Source organism: Caretta caretta, chromosome 5 (assembly GCF_965140235.1).
Source record: "Caretta caretta isolate rCarCar2 chromosome 5, rCarCar1.hap1, whole genome shotgun sequence".
Classification (NCBI taxonomy): domain Eukaryota; kingdom Metazoa; phylum Chordata; order Testudines; family Cheloniidae; genus Caretta; species Caretta caretta.
Genome location: NC_134210.1, coordinates 97,060,880 through 97,081,359, shown reverse-complemented (window position 1 = coordinate 97,081,359; position 20,480 = coordinate 97,060,880). Strand labels below are relative to the sequence as shown.

Sequence of the window (20,480 nt, the reverse complement as noted above, 5' to 3'; positions counted from 1 at the left end):
GTGCCTCTGCTCTCAGGACCTAATCCTGTCCTGGAACTTCTGCCACCATTTCGGGCTATCCTCATGATTTAACTCAGTATAATGTCCTGGAATTCAGTTTGCAAGAAAAACCACTTGAAAATACAGATGTATTCTGTTCTTCTTGTGTCAGTTCATTATTTGGCCAACAAAGACAGCCTAATGTATTTGGAATTATGCCTGTCTTTAGAGAGGCAAAAATAAAAACGTTTAAAAAAGGAAATGTTTTTGGTTGAATAAAATAGAAAACCTAAGTTTGGAAATAGAAAAGCTGCACTAGGCAGTCTAGTCTACCGTGGAAGCCTTTTTGTGCTAACCCAGACAAGAAAAAAGTCTGCTCTTTCATCACAATTCACTTAAACAAAACATGTATAATAGCCACAATAGCTTCATCTTCAGTCTGCTTCTAACTGCCCCCCTGCCTGGAAGAAATATATTAAATTATATTCAAAGGTGAGCCATGTGTCATGAAGCTCAGATCCAGATTCTGACCCAAGTCTGAACTTTGCCACAACTGGTGGGGGTGTGTGTGTTCTAATTCAATATTCTAGCTTAGGCACATTACAGAGGTAGATTCAAGCCTGACTCCAAAGTCCAAACTTCAACCAACTTTGGTAGGAATACATGTATGTTTCAGCTCTGGTGCTTTTGTTTAACAGTGAAAAATGTATGTTTCAAATAGCTATTACAGTGAGAATGTGTAAGTCTCAGAAAATGCCGCTCTTCAGGAGCTAAGAAGGACACAACAGTAACAGTCATTGCAGTACAAGGTAGATAATAGGAGTTATGGGATCACCAGGATCCTGTCTAAAGCAGACTTAGGTCAGATGCAGATGTACAGAGAACCCACTTCCACATTCCTAAAGAGAATGCTACCATCCACACAAAAGGAATCTAATCTCTTAACAAATGTTATCATTATACAGATTATATTTAAACAGACAATACAGGGAATTCCATGATCTAAGGAATTCTTTTTTACTTTGAAATTACAGTAGAGCATGGTAGATTTCTCCAAAGTACTGTACATGAACATGTGTTAGATTTGTGGGGGTATAGTCTAAAAAGTTACTGAAAGTAAAGAGTATTCAGCTGCTGAAAAGACAGGAATGGATTATGTGACTTTGTCACAATATTTCCTTGAATACCGTTTTCCTGACAATATGTTACTTAAACCACTTTTTATGTTGTCAGAAGTACTGAAACTCTATGGATCAATGGGCAAACAAGCAGCTACAAGACTTATACATATAATTCTATAAACCTGTTGGTATTTCTGATTATCACTTATGACTAAATGAGCAAGCAAAACTTACACTATCATAAATTCAGAAAAGCTTGACAGGAGTGCTGAATTAGCTAATACAGCCAGACTGTGAAAGGAACACAGGCCATTGCCCTACCAAGTGGTAGTAACATAGCACAAGGCTGCTGTAAGGACAAAGGTATCTGAATCACTTGCCTTGACAGGCTTAACATCTCTCAAGTGTAGATGATCTTCCAAAGAACCTCTCTTTTCATTAGGTATTATTTTCCATTAAGATCCCCAAATACTAATTGAATAACATTTTTTATAAAATAATTAAGTTAAATTGTTATTCATTGTTCTTGATGACTCAGAGTATTGATAAGGGAATATGGAGCCTTTCACTTCTAGGAAGCCAGTTCAAATTCAGACCAGGTTGGTAGTGACCCAAAATCTTTCGCATCTCATTGACACTTTCATGGCAAATGTGAAATACATGGGCCAATGGTCTCAGTCCGGTTCTCAATACATAGATGTCTACATCACAAAAAACACTATTACAATACGTACTAATTGGTACCTACATTGGCAGTCTCATTCAAGAGGCTGAGACCAAATGGACACAGAGGCTGAACCACACTTTTACCCCTATAGGCAGTATCTGCTTGTCAGGATCACAGCAGTGTGGGAAAAAGCTTGCACCGCTGCTGCCCATTCTGCCTCTAGTCTGGGCAACAATACAGAACTTCTATCTCTATGGGCTCCCAGAGAGGCAGACACCATGGTAACAGTCACAGTATCAGGACCTGAGTAGATTAGAATCCATTCTGCAACTTTCATGAATAACCAAAACTCACACACAAAAAGTAAAAATAAAAGAGTATCAATGCCTCTTTTTATAGCAGAGTAACTACCCATTACTAATAGTTTAGGTTCTGACTGTAGCTTCAAAAATTGTCATGGGGAAAATACTGATGCAACATAATACAGTTAGCACAGTAATAATAGTATTGTAAGGTGACTTGTAAAGAGCTCCCTTCACTGCAATGCAAAACGCCTTGAGTCATACCTGCTTTCACGTGGTGGGTGGGGTGGACTGAGGGAAGAGGTTTCACTACTGAAATGAGTCTGTGGCGTAGACTTGGGAGGGCTTTCATCTAGTAGACCTGCCAGTTTTTACCATCAAACACTAGAGATCACCGGTGCTTCAATATAAAATAGACAAGCTTACACTTCTAAATTCAATTCAGAATCCAAACTTTCAAGATTCAGAGTAATCAGGATGAAGATTCCAGTGAAGACCCAAGCTTCCCCAAAGTTGAAGTGAAAGATATCCGAGTTTAGGGAGGGGCCTCTTCTGTCACACCCAGATGTGTTGAGGAGAATTCGGGGTGAGAGTCCCAATCATGGAAGCTTCTCCATCCATATTTGAGGATTGTGGGGGTGTTTATAATGTTTGTGCACTTGAAATAACTATTATGAAATTTTTAGTGCCATAATTTCCGAACACGGTGGAAAGTGTTGGATACAGATCCTCAGTTGGTGTAAACGGGTGAATAACTGAGCTACACTGATTGACCATCAGCTGAAGCTCTGGTGTTCAGTGTTAACACTACTTTTTCTGCCTTAGCTAAATGATGTCTCTTTTACTGCTGATCTATTTCCTCCCACTGTGTTTCTGCTGCACAGACAAGAGAGGAAAAAAACGTTTCCTGTACATGGGAGAGTGCAGAGAGAGCTGTCCACGAGGCTACTACCATTCAGAGAAGAACAGCGCTTGTCTGTCTTGCTTAGAGCACTGTGAAATGTGCCTCGACTCCACCCAGTGCAACAGATGTTTCAAAGGATATTACCTATCTGATAACAGGTGTCTGAAGCACGAGTGTAGAGAAGGTAAGCACCCACCAGCAGGAACAATACCCCTGGGGCCAGATTCTCAGTTGAAAATCTGGCTCTTGTTTTCTGATACACAAAAAGACCAAATCCTAAGGTCCTTAACTCAAGCGCTGGTTCCCCTCTCACATGTATCCATGTAAATTGGGAGTCAGTCCCTTGAGGTGTATGGAGTTACGCAAGTGTAAGTGGGAGAAGAATCATATTGAGTTAAAATGAGTGATTCCAAGTATGAGTAGTACCCTTAGGGCTTGGCCAGATTGATACATTTATTTTCGGTATCCCAGCTGAATGCTTTAAATATTGACCCTTCATTTTGCTAGAATTAACCCTAAACTTGAAATCGTCAATGCGCAGGTGAAGTGGAGGACCCTAACTCTGAAGACTGCATACCATGTGCAGATGGATGCCGGAGTTGTTGGCTGGGTATGTGTTGTTTTTATGTGCCATTCCCCTGGTAGTTTCAATTGGGGATATGTTATTCCTTTTCATCTCTGATCCTAAATCCTTGGGTGGGGTTAATGAGCACTGTTCATTCTGTCCCAGAGCAAGCTGCATTTCAGATCATTTGATTCTTCAACACAGAGCCATAGCATGCACTATACATTGAGAATTATGTTTACCTAATTCCTCTTATGACACTCATGTTCTGAGATAGGTAAGTATTTGTACCACAACTAAGAAGTTTTGTGAATTTCCCAAAGCTACAAAAAGAGTTAATGTCAGAACCAGAATTAGACCTCAGCCATTCTAAGCCTGAGCACAGACCACTAGACTATTTCTCTTCTTTAAAGAAACATCTGTAAAGTCAAACTCCATTACAGGGCAATTTACTTCTGCTGAGCTTCAGTGTCTCAAAAATTGATTAATACTAGCAATTTTTCATGAGGAGAAAGAAATGTGTCTCCTACTCATAATGTGGTTCTGTCAGAATGTTTGACATCCTCAAATAAATACCATCTACTCATTCCAGAACAGTTAATTCTAATCTGCCTTATTTAATTCAAATGGAGACAGACAACTCACCACTATTTTTGGCCCTTGGGCATTTCTTTTGGAGACTTAAATGTTGAAAAGATGTTGCAGTTAGTTTAATTTATCTGGCTTTAATACACTTGTGTTCAGAAACCTGACTTCATCATGGCTATGCTGACAGAAGTACAACAGAAGAATCTATGACCCGGGGACTGAAGGAGAACAGGGTGACCCAACAGGAAGACAAAATAGTGTCCAAGTGGGGATTAATGAGACATGATGAGGAAATTCACATCACAGAAAGGAACTCTTTGCTGTCAAGCAATTTCCAAAAGTTAAATGAAAGTATACAGGGCCAAATTTTACACTAATTAACTTGTTATAAATCTGGAGTAACTCTACTGCAATCAGCAGAGTTACTTTGAATTTATAGTGGTATAAACAAAAGAGGATTTTGCCGTAGTGTCTTTCAGCAGTCTGTATTCAAATGTGTTAAAATTAGAGATGGCCCTGCATCACAAACTCTAGATCCAGATGTCAACAAGTTTCCACAGTTGGGGGTTATTCATATCTGGCACTTTGGTTTGGCCAAATCCCTAGTTAAAATTCTTGCTTTGTAACACTAGCTATAGCAGTAGATTGTATGGAGCCATCTAGAGCAAAGTGAATATTGAAAGAGGTATCTTCAAACATTCATTAAAAGAAAATTCATGAATGCACTCCCACCCAAAGTATTCACAGCCACCTTGAGTTACTGTTTCCAAGCTTGCATGCATGTGATCATGATATTTTCACTTTTTTGCAAAAAAAAAAAAAATACCCATACAAATATGTATTCATACAAATGTTTTCACCACGAGTGACTTATTCAAGCCCTCCAGTTCTTAATTGTTCAGTCATTCATAAATGAGCAAAAATAATAGCATGTGACTTAGGTGACCAGTTACTCAGTATAAATATTATCAAATCCAACAACTTCTTTCATGACTGTGGATGTTCCTTTGGCAATGGAATGTGGTTCTGAAACGTCATTTCACCGTGACCCCCTTGTGCCAACAAAAATTACTACATGACCCTGGGCGGAGATCGACAGGAGTTCAAGCCTGCCGCCCCAGGCTGAAGCCCTTGGGCTTCGGCGTCAGCCCAGGGTGGCAGGGCTCGGGCTTCATCTTCAGCACCAGGCCACAGTGCTGGATCTGGCAACCCCTTTAACATGGAGTCCCAACCCACTTTGGGGTCCCAAACCACAGTTTGAGAAGCACTGTAAAAATGGAGGCAGGAGGGAAGGATTCAATATGACTGTGTGGACCTTTCGTAAGCTTGCAGTCCTACTCCACACAAACTCCCTACTTGCTGTGAGGTTGGCTAGAAGAGCAGTGAGGGTGGAGAATCTGCTGCTATGCAAATCCTCCTGATCATGGATAACTGGGAAACAGAAAAAGGGGCTAAAGTAGTTGGCAAATGGGACACCCTATGTCTAATGTCATTCATCTCCTAAATATAAACTCACCACTAGGCTTGCTTCCCACTTCCCTTCTGACTCTTACCTTTGAAGTTCTGATTTAAATCGGTTTCCAAAAGCTCCAGTCAAAGCTTGAGACAATTGGCAAGAGTCAGGCAAATTCAGGATCAATTTTCAGCACAGACCAAAGGTCAGAAGTGTTCAGGGTGCAGAAAGTTTGGTTGGAACTCCAGAAAATGTTTGTGATTTCTGGTTAAGATGGATGCACTGATAGAACAGTGGATATGGTTATTTTAAAATGCTACCACTGGATTTTAAACTGAAGCACAAAAGCAGGCAGGAAGCAAGATCCTGAACAGATTTCAAAAGTTATCACGTGTCCCTACAGTATAACATTATTTTTAAGTTCTAGATATAATATAAACTGGACGGAGCTGCTGGGAGGGTTTTTTGTTGTTGTTGTTATTAATTGGTTAGATTTTGGCTGCATCATTAGCTTAGTTTGCAGCTAAGACAAATGAAGGAAGAGGGTTCTCATATCTGATCAGAATGGATAGACTAGAAGATACCTCTGAGAGCAAACAGCTGGGCCATGCTGCTCTGCCCAGCCAAAAGTGGTTTCTGATGACAAATGCTGTAAAAACATCCAAGGGCCACAAAAGACACAAAACAATGAAATGTTATGTGTGCTGGCAAAATACTGAATTTGATGCATTCGTATTCATCCAAAAATGCCAGATATAACTTTTTCTTTCTGAAGCATGATCCTGCAGTCTTTACTTGTCTTGGACATATCTCACCTCTGGCAACAATAAGAAATTTTGCCTCAGATCTGGGCATAATGGTATTTGGGGCACTCTCAGTCAGCAGTGCACTAGGAGTTTCTGGGGATAAACAAATGTCCTTTCTAGAAAATAGTGTAATAGCCCAACTAGAATTAAAGTTATGTCATTTTCTTCCCTAAAAAGATATGATTCTTAATATGTAAATAGATATAGATACATTTTATTTAGATATACAAAAAGATTCAGACTCTTCAGTGAAATGAGTAATGATACATTTCCTTTGTTTAGTCTTTTGAGATCTATGGATGAACAGCAGTATCTAAAAACTAACTATTATTATCCTGCTGCAACGCTGGGTTGTGAGTGAACCACAGCTTTTACTGACTGCTGGATGACTTATAGGAACCTAATGAAATAAAAAAGCGAGATACATCACAAACACATTGTAATAAGCTTGTTGATTGATGGATTTGTTACCTTCAGCAAATCACAAGGGTTTAACTGATTTTTTTCTTTTTATAAACTGTGATTCTTTGGTAATGCATGTAACTTCAAATATACTCAATAGGGTCAGCTTAATTATGATAACTGAACTGACTGTGTAGCTAGTAGACTGTGGGCAGAATTCTTGCTTGCCACAACTTGGATCTGCTGTATTTCTATCTATCTCTGTTTACCTTTATCTGTGACCAGACATAAATTATAAACCTTCTGGTAGCTAATTATTTATGTCTTGACTGACCTATATCAGCAATCTCTTAGTCACAGTTCATGACAAGTGATCAACAAAGATAAATGTAATATTTCAGGATCAAACTTTACCCTCAGTTTCTGTCAGCTATTATACTTCAGTAGCTTAGATTTAGGACCTGGTGAAGGTAACATGGCAGGAGAGGGTAGGAAAGATCTTGAGGAAAGTCGAGGAAGCGATGAATGGATTGGTCCAAAGAAGGTGGTAGGCAGATGGACCTTGGTGCCTTCTCAGACGGATGAAGATGGCAGATGCTTGCACAATAACCCGATCCCCAGTGTTGAGATTCGGGGAAGAAGCAGTCTAGTTTTAGGAATAGAGAAGTCACTTAACTTCTCTCTGCCTCACTCTCCACATGTCAAAGGATGTATTGACACTTACTTCTCTCACAAAGGTATTCTGAAACTTAATTAATGATAATAAGCCATTTTGAGAGGAAAAGTATTGATGTTATTAAAACAGATACAGCAGTGATAAGGCAAAAGACACTGTTACAGACCAGTCAGACCATTTATAGGAAAATGCTCCAAAAAGAGACATTATTAATAATGCATTTAGGGTGCACTGGTATCAATGAGAGCTACAACTGCTAGGTATCATGCAGTGTATTGTGAAATCCATATTTTTAAATAGCCATTTTTACTGAGACCTAGAAAGCAGACCCATAGTTTTAAGCCTAATTCTTATCCTAGTGCACAACACTCGTAAATTACCAGGCTGAGTGCTAGAGAATTCTGCAGGTGCAGTGGAGACGGGCTCTTTCACCAGGCCATGTATTATGGTAACTACTGCAGCCTCACTGCTATAGAAAACCTACATTCATACTGAATCCTCATCTTCCCACCGAGGGGTGGGGGGGTTGGTCCTGTAATAACACTGGAATAATATGCGGGAGTTAAAGACTCTCCTTTTTTTGCCATCATCATCTCTGCTGATTCCTGACTGGCAAACATGAATCCTCTTGTTCTCTGCTTCACTACACTGAATGGTGGCAGTTCACAGAACAATGGTTACTATTATGCCACCAAACACGTAAATAAATTTTAGGACTGGTGCATTGTGTATCGTGGCATTTCCCGTTTCTGCGATTCCCTCTTTGATACTGCAAGTGGGTCTACATGAGAACTGTTGCTGCTGCCTGATGGCAGTGACATAACAGACACGTTTGCTAATTTTAATACTAAGAATACTGTCCAGCTAATAAGCCTACCTCTGTGGATGCTATCTAAGAAGGCCCTAAAACACAGAACCTGAGGTACCTAATTGTGTGTCTCAAGTTCCCTGGCCCAGGCAATGTGGTTCTTACAATTCATCCTAAATCTCTCGTGGAGCCAGAAATGAAGGAAACGATGTCAGATGTAGCCAGTAGCGTCAAATATGACATTGGAGAAATCCCCTGAGCATGCTCCATGAGCTGCTGACAAGAATGTATGTGTTATTACATTAGAAATGCTGCTGTGTCACAGAGACACAGAGAGGAGAAGGTATTAAAAGATCTCTCTGCTTTGGCAAACAGGCACAGATACCAAGTCGCTCTTTCAGGCAGTAATTCAGGCTAGAGCTGGACTATTTGTAACAGATTGTAGCTATGGAGCCTGCAATTTTTGCCCTTCAAAAGATCAAGTGGAGGGTTGTTTGGGAGGGGGAGGGGAGAAAGGCAGAGGGGTAAAGTGAAAGAAGCTGCAAGACAGGGTGGGGGGAGCCTCAGCCTGCAAAGACTTCAAGCTTCTCCCCCCATGAGCACAAGGTCCAACAGTGCAATCCTAGGTCTCATTTACCTCAGGAAGCTGGCCCTTTTAGCCTTAACCCACACTGGAAACCAACCAATGAGAGCACCAGCAAGTAGCATCACACTCCTCACATGCCTGATACCCATCTCCTGCATAACACATTCCCTAAGGTCATCGAGTCAAATGTTGCTCCTCCCCTCAGCATCTGACAGATGCACTCTGTCCTCCCTAAAGAACTCAGGCCCATTTTATCAGCTATCATCATGCCCCACCCCTCAATTCCCAAAATTATCCTGGCTACCTCATGGTTCACATTTTTTTCATGTTCTGTCAGTGTGGGCTACTGCATCCCCTACTGCATCACACACACCTTGCGAGCATTTCTGACCAAACCAACTCTATAACTGGATAAATCAGCTCTCCATCTCTGTGTATCATAAGCCTTAAATCTAATCCAGTGCAATTCCCAAAGTCATTTTCACCAAGGTGGGTGAACATCAGGTGACTATAGCTTAGACATCAGTTAGTGCAACCAAGGCATGTGCTGGACCTAGCACCTCCCCTGTCTACCAAACTATCAAAGGCAAATGACTTCAGTCTCAAAGCTCAGTTCTGATCCACCCGCTGACCTGGCCACCTGCATGTGGGCCCAATGCACAATACAATGCCCACAGACCCAGACCTGAACCTTCCTCCCGATGTCTCTTGCAATTGTAAATAACAAGGTTAATGCAAATCGTGGCACACCGAGAGATGAACAAAGCCAGAAATGCACACTAGCCTGCAACAAGAAATTAAGCCTGAGAGGCACCCTGAAATCATGGAGGAAATCAATCCCAGAGCACCAGGTATATTGCATATCCCATTGCTCGAAGGTCAGTGATGGACCATAAGCACTGAAGTCCTTGATCTCTGAATTCTCTAACTTTCACCAAACCAACCATTCAACCAGAAAGTCAGGGGAGCAATAGAGGTTGGGAGAGTTTGTTTTTTTTTCCTGTTTGTAATAATCCTAAAATTTTCATGAGCCAAGACTTCACAACTTTCCTTGTGTTCCTTTTGTTATTCTTGTAATTGGATCACATTTGATTTTTGATGAGAGGGCGTGTACCATCCACTCCCAGACTCAGAGCTTGCTTCATTGTCTCAGTTTCTCCAGGTTCTTTTAAAAACAATGAATTTTAAACTTTCTACAGAGATCTACCCTAGCTCTTCAGAAAGTGACTGTGCTACGTCTCCTTTAAAGTCAACAGAGTTACTCTGGTGGAACTGCAGAACGTGGCTCATTTTATTTCACTGTTTATAGAGTCTCTGAAATTAGTATAAGTAAAGATGCCTGCGGAGCTGGAAGGTACTGATGCTTTGTAGTTTTAGTTATATTCTATGTATGAAAATATAGCCCATAGGATACATACTTTATTTTCAACCAGCCAGTGCACTCCCATGAGAGAATGGCCAGTGGATCCATGAGCTCACCAATCCGTCAGCCCCTCGGCTAAGTTACTTCCCTTCACTTCCATAAACCCCTTCCACAGCTATCGTATGAAGGAAGCCCCTGCATAACTGCGTGCTGTGTCCTGTTGGAATGTTTATCCCTAAACAGATGCCTCAAAACCTGCCGACCATCTGTGTAGCAAAACTCTACAAGTTCTGCTGTGCCCAGGTCCCTCCGGGCCTATGGAAAGGGTAGCAGGATTTGCCCCTTAAGACCTTTGCATCAAGAGCTTTTTTCCAATATCACCTCTGAGAACACAGGAACCAGAGCAGCAATATTTACTAATTGGAGTGATCATCAAGACAAAAAAAAAAAAAAGAGACAGATGAGCAACTACATTGTTCTCGTTCAAGCATTCTTTATAAGAATAAATACGGAAACACTCTGAGTGGCAGTACTCCTAGAAGAACAAACTCAGGTATAAGCATTTGGGGCCAAATATGCCTCAGTTACACCAGTATAAATCTGAATAGCTGTCAAAGGCCGTCCAAATCAATCTTGGCTGCAAGGGAGCTAACAAACAGAGAAGGAAGACTGAATCACTTGCAAAATACTCTACAAAGCCATTACACAGAATGAGATGGAGAAAAATGGAATATAATGGAGCTGGAGTGAGAGAAAATGTTTTTGGAGAAGATTTAAAGAACCCATGAGATGGCTCAAGGGCAGCACTATGAACAAAGATTCAAGTGTACAGGTGCAAATTGGGACTCTGGCTGTTGCGTTCTTGATTAACGAATAGAAAGTGATCTAGTTCTCATAGCAACCTAAGAAGCACAAAGCAAAACTTCATTTCTTAAAGATATCTCTGATGATGAATAGGCAAAGACTTTCAAAATACGGAGAATATTACTACAAAGATCCTCTTTTATCTTAAAGTAAATCTTCCTCCAGATGTTAATCTCACAGGATGGGTTTTAGCTTTGCAGATAATAGGTCTTGTTTGCACTGGCTTCTTAAAGTGGGAAATGCAATCTGTCCAAAAATAATACCCAGTAAATTTGGAACACTTTTTTGATTTTCAGCAGTGACATTTCAGTGTAGGCAGAACATGAGATTCAAGGATGTTGTCTTTCCAACAGTATCTTCGCATGGAGACTTTCCTTAGGTGCTTATAATATTAAACATATCTAATAAGAATCAGTAAATTAAAGACTCTTTTTTGTAGCGTTTTATTTCTTCATGAAATAACATTCCTGGGTCAATTCATGCTTGAGGAAAGCCTGTTAAGTCAATGGATTTATTCAAGGGATAAATTTGACCTAGACCTTCAGCAGTTTTAGATGCACAGCCTCTTTACTATTTCCAGCTTGGCATCTGCAGAGCTGAAATCATTTTTTAGTATTCACAAAGTAGTTCAGCCTTGGCTCCTCAGCGTGTTGGGTTTTGGCAAAATCTGAGCCAAATTCTGCTTTCATTTCCATGGGTAAGATTCCATCAATTTCATTGAGTTACAGATTCACAGTGTGACTGAGAGCAGAATTTTACCCTCTGATTATTGGAGGTTTGAAGCCGGATCTTTAGACTCTCGTTAAACCGTTTAACCATAGAATCAGTCTGAGAGTGGGAGGGCAGTCATTGTGTTAGAAATCTGCTTGGCTTTGCAAGGTACAAGTGCTCCACTTTAACAGTCTAGCTTAAAAGTTGTGATATGTCAGCAGCCACTTCAAGCCAGAATTCTCTGTAGAAATAAACAATAAAGAAGAGTTTCTTGCTGATCTGTTGCTGGTGTGTTCTGCTATTTCTATGAGGTTTATCAAAGAACGAAAACATATGTAAAATTTAACAATGAACCTCTCAGCAACTTCACCCCAAGTGTTATTCACAAGCACCTACTTCTTTAAACAGTTACAAACAGGTGCAAGCTTTGGGTTTGTGCCTTTGCATAAGGAAGAGCATTTATGGAACCTCTTACTGACTGAAGCAAATGCAAATCTTCTGGGACTGTCTGCATATGGAAGGGAAGTTAAATTGTTTATTATATAAGCCAGGGGTTAGCAACCTTTCCGAAGTGGTGTGCCGAGTCTTCATTTATTCACTTTAATTTAAGGTTTCGCATGCCAGTAATACATTTTAACGTTTTTAGAAGGTCTCTTTCTACCAGTCTCTAATATATAACTAAACTATTGTTGTATGTCAAGTAAATGAAGTTTTTAAAATGTTTAAGAAGCTTCATTTAAAATTAAATTAAAATGCAGAGCCCCCTGGATCGGTGGCCAGGACCTGGGCAGTGTGAGTGCCACTGAAAATCAGCTCGCATGCCGCGTTTGGCACGCATGCCATAGGTTGCCTACCCCTGATATAAGCCTTGCCATGGCTACACATTTTTGATAGTAGGGGACAGACTGATCCTGCTGCCATTCAAGTCAATGGCAAAACTCCATTGGACTTCTGGAGTGCAAGATTAGGACTGTAGTGTTGCCCTCTGATACCCTTACTAATACTGAGTAGTGCCTTACTCCACCACTAGTCCTATTGACTTCTGTGAAATTATTTGTGGAGTAATGTACTGTTCAACATGATTAAAGGTATCAGATTTTAGCCCAGTGAGATATGTATTTCTGTACGATACAGTTTTTCTCAAACATGAATGATAGCCCTAACATCTCAATACATATGAAACTCGCTTTAGAAATAATGCACCTATCATATTGCTTGGATTCCTCTCATTATGTTTCTGAAATACCAAAAACAGACTATAGTTTATACTCTCACCCAAGTTAGACATTTCCCTTTTTATTCTATTTTTATGACTGATAACCTCCAGACAAACCCAAAACCACCATTCTGAATGCTCTGATTTTCAGGTGGTTTATTTCAATGACCCCTGACTAACTACTGCTACTATAGTTGTATTGATGGTGTATACTCTCTGCTTAACCTCTCACTTAGGGGCCCGCTCCTGCTCCCATTGTTGGATTCTTGCCATTAACTTCACCAGGAGTGAGATTGAGCCATTAATTCCTCTCTGTAAAAAAGAGATCAGAAAGTTCTTGTGTGGGATTCATCCCTTGACTGCTAGCAGAAGTACTTGACTGAAGACAAGATATATAGCTATCCCACTGCAGTTTTGGTGTATAACAGTTATATGTAGTTTTGGTTTATGAAACTGTGAAACTACTAACCGTGATATGTAAGCCAACACTTAGATCAGTCTTTGTACCAGATAACTGGAGGATAGCTAATGTAACACCAAAAAAGGCTCCACAGGCAATCCTGGCAATTGCAGGCTGGTAAGCCTAACTTCAGTATCAGGCAAATTGGATGAAACTATAGTAAACAACAGAATTATCAGACACATTGATGAACACGGTTTGTTGGGGAAGAGTCAACCTGACTTTTGTAAAAGGAAATCATGCCTCACCAATCTATTAGAATTCTTTGAGGGGGTCAACACACATGTGGACAAGGATGATATAGTGATATAGCATACCCGGACTTTCAAAAAAGCCGTACCTCACCAAAGGCTCTGAGGCAAAGTAAGCTGTCATGGGATAAGAGGGAAGGTCCTCTCATGGATCAGTAACTGATTAAATGATAGGAAACAAAGGGTAGAAATGAATGGTCAGTTTTCACAGTGGAAAGAGGGTAATAGTGGTGTGTCCCCCAGGCATCTGTACTGCAACCAGTGCTGTTCGACATATTCATAAGTGATCTGGAAAAAGGGTTAAGCTATGAGATGGCAAAGTTTGCAGATGATACAAAATATTCAAGGTAGTTAAGTCCAAAACTGACTGTGAAGAGTTACAAAGAGATCTCACAAAACTGGGTGACTGGGCAACAAAATGGCAGATGAAATTCAATGTTGATAAATGCAAAGTAATGTATATTGAAAAACAATCCCAACTATACATACAAATTGATGGGATCTAAGTTAGCTGTTGCCACTCAAGAAAGATCTTGGAGTCATTGTGGATAGTTCTCTGAAAACATTTGCTCAATGTGCAGCAGCAGTCAAAAAAGTGAACAGAATGTTAGGAACTATTAAGAAAGGGATACATACTAAGACAGAAAATATCATAATACCCCTATATAAATCCATGCTACGTCCACACCTTGAATACTGCATGCAGTTATGGTCATCCCATCTCAAAAAAGATGTATTAGAATTGGAAAAGTACAGAGAAGGTCAACAAAAATTATTAGGAGCATGGAACAGCTTCCATATGAGGAGAGATTAAAACGATTGGGACTGTTCAGCTTGGAAAAGAGATGGCTCAGGGGGCATATGATAGATGTCTGTAAAATCATGACTGGTGAGGAGAAAGTGAATAGGGAAGTGTTATTTATCCCTTCACATAGCACAAGAGCCAGGGGTCATCCAATTATATTAATAGGGAACAGTTTTAAAATAAACAGAGGGAAGTACATACATCTTCACACAACGCACAGTCAACCTATGGCACTCATTATGGGTGACATGTGACAGCCAAAAGTATAACTGGGTTCAAAAAAGAATTAAATAAATTCATGGAGTCTAGGTCCATCGATGACTATTAGCCAAGATGGTAAGGGACACAACCCCAGAACCTCTGACTCCCAGAAGCTGGGACTGGACGACCGGGGATGGATCACTCAACAATTATTCTGTTCTATTCATTCCCTCTAAAAATCTGGCACTGACCACTGTACGAAGACAAGTTCCTGGGCTAGATGGACCATTCGTCTGACTTAGTATGGCCATTCTTATGTTCATGTATAACCCATCACATCAGGGGTTGGCACATTTTGGACCAGATTCTTATTTTGCAAACTAGTATAAATCAAATCCATTAAGTCAACTGACCTATTCCACCTGATAGTACTTCCTCCCACTCAACCTCTTCTCATTTCAAATGCCTCCTAAAAATCCAGATCTTCCCTGTTGCTGAAAAACATGAATTTATTATCACTCACTCCTGAGACCCACTGCCCTCTTAAGCTATGGAACCATTACATGGAAGACACTGAATAACCACATAATCTTTGTTTTCTCATACCTCATCTCCTCTATTGTTCATTACAACCTTTCCTTACATCATGAGTCAAATTAGACTGTATAATCTTTGGGGCAAAGACCATGTCTTTTTCTTTTTGTTTTGTAAATAAAACCACAGTAATCAAAATTAAAGTTAGTCCTGTGTTATAGCACCATAATTAAGAGCAGAATCTGGCCTTCTCTCTTGCTGTTATACGCTGATGTCCTTTCTCACCTGGCTGGCTCTCAGGTGTCCTGGCCACCCAAAGAAAGGTGAAATGGCGTCAAGAAAAAAAGGAAGAGAAAGAAGATAGAACAGATAGTGTGACAGAAGAGAGAAAGATGAAAAAAGAAAACTGGGACAAAAATGGAAGAAAAAAACCAAACCTTTCACACAACCAGAGACGACCCAAGCAACAAATCTTGGGTCTGATATTTCCCAAAGTTTGGGGATTGCCTGGGTGCTGGGATTTTGGTTTGGGCCCCTCTCTAGTCAACATTCCCATTATGAGAGCAGTGTATGTTTCAGTTGTTTTAACTGAGAGCCAATAAAGTAAAAGTAAAAAAAATTCTAGAGTGGTAAAATATAACTATACTCATCGGTGACACATTAAAGCTTACAGTACTGTTTTCATATTATTTCATGATATTATTCAGAGAAACATAAAAGGCAATAAAACTAGCAATAACTTGAAATTAAGCAATTACAAAATCTTGATTCTTAAAGGAAGACCATAGTGTAATATCAAATCATTTCTAGCCATTACCTTTGATTAAATTTTAAAAGGAGAGCAAGGGCTTGATAATGCCAGGCGCTGAATACCTCATCTCCCTCTGATTGCAAGAGGAGCTGGGTGTGCTTAATACATTGCAGGCTCAAGGCGAGTCAATTAATTTTTCCTCCAAGCAATTTAATTAAAAAGTGATAGTTAATAAACAAATGGAAAGCTAAAACAAAAAGTGCATAAAATTATACTCACAGTGCATAAAGTTAAGTGTACTCTTGAGTCATTTCAGGATCTGGTTCTAATTTGATGGCACTACTTGAGTGAGTAATTATATTCAATGGGGGAAATTCAGTACAGAGGACCTGTAATGTAAGTAATGTTTCCAGAATCAGACCCCGGCTAAACACTGTGAACAGACATAATGAAACATCACCAGGATTTTCAAAACACCTTTGGACTTAATTTTTAATATGCATGAACACATATAAATATCTATTTAAGCCTCTATGGTAATATTACAAATCCCTTTCAGTTTAACTTTATTTATTCAAACATAAATACTCCTCCAGCAAAACGCCATTATGCTTGTAACATGAATGTCAGTACTTCTCTTCAGGAATAGAAAAGGCACCAAACAATTTCCCAAACCAGAGAACTACAATTGAAATTAGAGTCTTTGACTTTTGACCAACAGTTAATCTTTTAATGTACTTTTCTTATATCAAAACAGAGATTATTTTTACACCAAATAGTGTCTCTACTCCAGCCTTATTGTGCTAGAGAAAGTGGGGGGCAGGGAGGAAGGAATCAGTTGGTTACAAAGTGGGAGGGAAACCAAATGACTTTCTCCATGAACTCTAGGTGATGAATACTTAGCTAACGTCTCTGTAACAAAATCGCAAAGTCAATGAAGTCAATGGGAGTTGTGCACACATAACTGAGGGCACAATCTGACCATAGATTTTGAATGGGTTAAATCCTGCTCCCATTGTAATCAATGGGTGCTTTGCTTTTGGCTTCAAAAGAAGTGGGGTGAGTACCACTAGAATTGGAAATAACACTGATAATATCAGGATAATATGCAGATCAATCATTAGTAGTTACATGCCAAAAAAGATTCCTGAAACCGGAGACCTCTACTGGTTTGCTTACTCTCTGGAGACCCAGACCTTTTATAGCTACCCACATGGATGTTTAAATTCAGATTGAATATGATGTGAACACATGGACATCCGTTTCAGAATCCTTTCATGTTTGTTTTAGCTAAGAATTGAGCCTAGTATTAGTCTGGCAAGTTTTCAGGGAACCATGTTTGAGAAGAATTTAATTCAATAAGTTCTTCCAGAATAGGGTCTCTCTCAAAGATGGTTTCAAACAACTTGGAAGATATAAAGCAGGATCTGTATTGAATGGCTAATTCAATATTACAGGATTACGTGTGAGCCATGTTTTATTTCTGCCTGCCATCAGATAAAATTATAATTTTTGGATTTCTTTCTTATCCAAGGTCCATAGCATATTAAACAGTAAACTGAGTTACAGTTTTAACTCAGAAGCTTTAGCTGCCCAACTATAGAACAGTAAAGTATCCATTTTAATTGGCATAATTTTCAGACAACAAATAATGTTGTAGCAAGTTCTAACAAATGATTTAATGGAGTGACCAAATCAATAGACAATTGTACTTGGGTCACACTGGTTTAACAAAGGCTGCAAATCTGAATATATGATTGGATTCTCCAATAGTTTTAACTAGAAAAAAATGAAAGAACTGAGATGAGTATGACTTTACCCCTGACAGTATAACCCCATAATTTCCTCTGAATGACAAAAAAAATTAATAATTAAATGATTAGTGTGTTTTCAGAGGGGTCGTTATCACTAGCTACAGTTCCAGACATGCATTCCCTGTAATAATTTTCTTTTTACAGTTTGATAGATAGTAGCTCAACAGCCTGCTGTACAAGTCCCTCTGACAGGTTGTGGTTCCCTGCTATATAATTACACAAGGAGGGGAGAGGAGACATAAGTATCTACTGAAAGATGTGAACAGAAACCAAGTTCTCAAAACCTTACATAGCAATGATGATCAACACTGACCCTTTTTATATCCATTCTTTTGTCATGTATACAATTACTGGGCCTATTCCTGTGAGTTGCTCAGTAACTTTCCCTCCCAATAGAGTAAACAAGCATTGAGGGTGCTCAGCAAATTATGATATCAGAGAGAAATGGCAAAAATACATAACTCTGTTTGCCAGTCATTTCAAAGGGAAGACAAAACATCTGTAAGTTTTGCTTTGACCTCCTTGAATCGTGATACACTCTTCTTCCGGCTTTAGCAGTTTGAAAATCTGCCAACGGATCTCACCCTGGAGGCCTCCATATAGGATTCAAACCCAAACACCTTCCAAATGAAACAGTCTAAAGTTAGCTTTTCCCAAAGATGGGTATAGCCTCCTGACAAGGTATTTACTATTAGCACATCCACCTTCACAGGAATGTAAGAAGCTGGCGACTAGCACTGTTTCAGGAAGGGTTCCCCTTTTATCCTTGAATACGCTCTTGCCTGACAAGATCAAGAATGGAATGCTCTTTAAATATTCATTTTTTTAAACATCTGCCTAAGCAACTAACTTATTTAATGTTCACCTTTCTGTTCTCTTTACTAAAAGCCAAAAAAATTCTATGTTTGTAATTATATTCTCAATTTGTCTAGGAGACATCTATTTAGGCAATGCCAAATATAGGTAACAAAAGAAAGAACTAAAAGTGGATAATCAAGAGAGACCACTTTCTCCAGAACATCCCACAGAGCCAGAGAAAACAGAGCTCCTATACATGAAAACAAATTAATATAATCCTGAAAGGGAGAGAGCATCTGAAGACTTTGGAAGTAAAACTCCAAGTGATCCCCACAAATTCTCAGAATGTTCTTGAGACAATACCTATCTGTTTCCATCAATGACTTCTTGGGACTGGTGGTACCTCACCTGAAATATTAACAACAAACCCAAATATCTGGCGTCCTGATATTCTGTACATAAGTATATACACACTAGCCTACCCTGATTTATCATAAATCTCTGTGCCAAGAAGAAATGTCATACACACTAGAAGGGAAAACAAACAATTTTAGAAAATGTCTTTGTGAGGAAATTTCCTTATAGAACTCATTTCTGCTCTCAGAAACCATGCAAAAGAAACTCTGGGCAAATTAAATACCTTACCTTGAGGATAAAAAATTACTTTCTAGAGAAAGTACTTAAATATTTTAATAGTATTTTCCTTTATCAACATTAGAAAAACCTAATCCAAAGAATACTGAAGTAAGTGGTTGCTTTTGTTATTTGTTCTGTAAACATGAAGGAGCATATTTACAACAAGCATGCAATCTTTGTGGGAAAAACCTCACGCTTCAATAATGACTTGTCAGGTATATGTGCAAAACAGGTAAGTGTGTGCCTGGCTAGTATATGTGCATTTGCAAGGTGCAGTTTATGTACAAGGAAATACTGTCAACACGGTTAAAGTAGGGTCATTAAAAATCTGGACCTAAGCATACTGTGAAGTACCAGAAACGAATTTACATATATTTCATGGCAGAATGTTTATAAACACACTGGACTTGTGCTGATCTCTTGCTCCAGGTCTGTCTTCACCCCATTCTGGGAATTTAAACACAGCTTTCTTGTAATAGTATTTACAATATTTATATTTCTTGTTTTAAAATGCTGAAAGTTTAGTGTTCCAAATTCTCCAGCCCATTCACAGCTACCGGTGGGTTGCTTAGGTAAGGCAAAGGGCATCAAAACCATCTGCAACTACCCAGGTGAGAATTCCCTTCATGTGGGAGAGTCCCCAGTGAGTGTAGAGCCAAATATGTCCGCTCCTACACCATGGCCAGGACATAGTTGGTGTGTTAGGAGTAGGGAGGGAATGTGACTGGTGCACACCACACTCAGGCAAACTACAGCTGGTGGATAGTACGTTTGGGACCCCAACTGGACCTCTGTCTGATTTGAAACAAGACAGGGAATAATGACACCTTGTTGTGTCTGTTCTCTGCTGCACCAATTGCAAACAGCAGAGAATGTTCATGTTCCAGTAGTAATTCTATCTGATCAAGTTATCAGAAGCATTCGCACAAAATAGTGTTTGCAGTCTTGTACAGACATTCTTCTAACCCCAAAGACCTGGGCACAAATGTATGTGTGCAAACCCTGATTTGCATGAGTCTGCAGATATGTATTCATGCAAATCACGGTTTGCAACTTTCAGTGCTTATTCATATTTTTTAAAAGATTGCTTTTAAAAATGTCATGCTGAGAATTTCCCTTTATAGTAACTAGAATTAGGCCGAAAGCACATTTTGAATAGTGACTTGTGATTATGAGTCTCTAAACTTTTTGGTGCCCAATTTAAGACCCTTTGAAGGGT

The 20,480-nt window shown here is 39.4% G+C and overlaps 1 protein-coding gene across 1 annotated transcript in view; it reads left to right on the top strand.

Annotated features, from left to right (window-relative positions):
* The window catches only part of LOC125637150 (proprotein convertase subtilisin/kexin type 5), a 305,277-nt gene that overhangs the window by 252,616 nt on the left and 32,181 nt on the right, over positions 1-20,480 (top strand). Inside the window, exons 23-24 of the mRNA XM_075128725.1 lie at positions 2,954-3,157; positions 3,515-3,583. Of these exons, the coding sequence (XP_074984826.1) occupies positions 2,954-3,157; positions 3,515-3,583 (273 nt within the window). The remainder of the gene's footprint in view (positions 1-2,953; positions 3,158-3,514; positions 3,584-20,480) is intronic.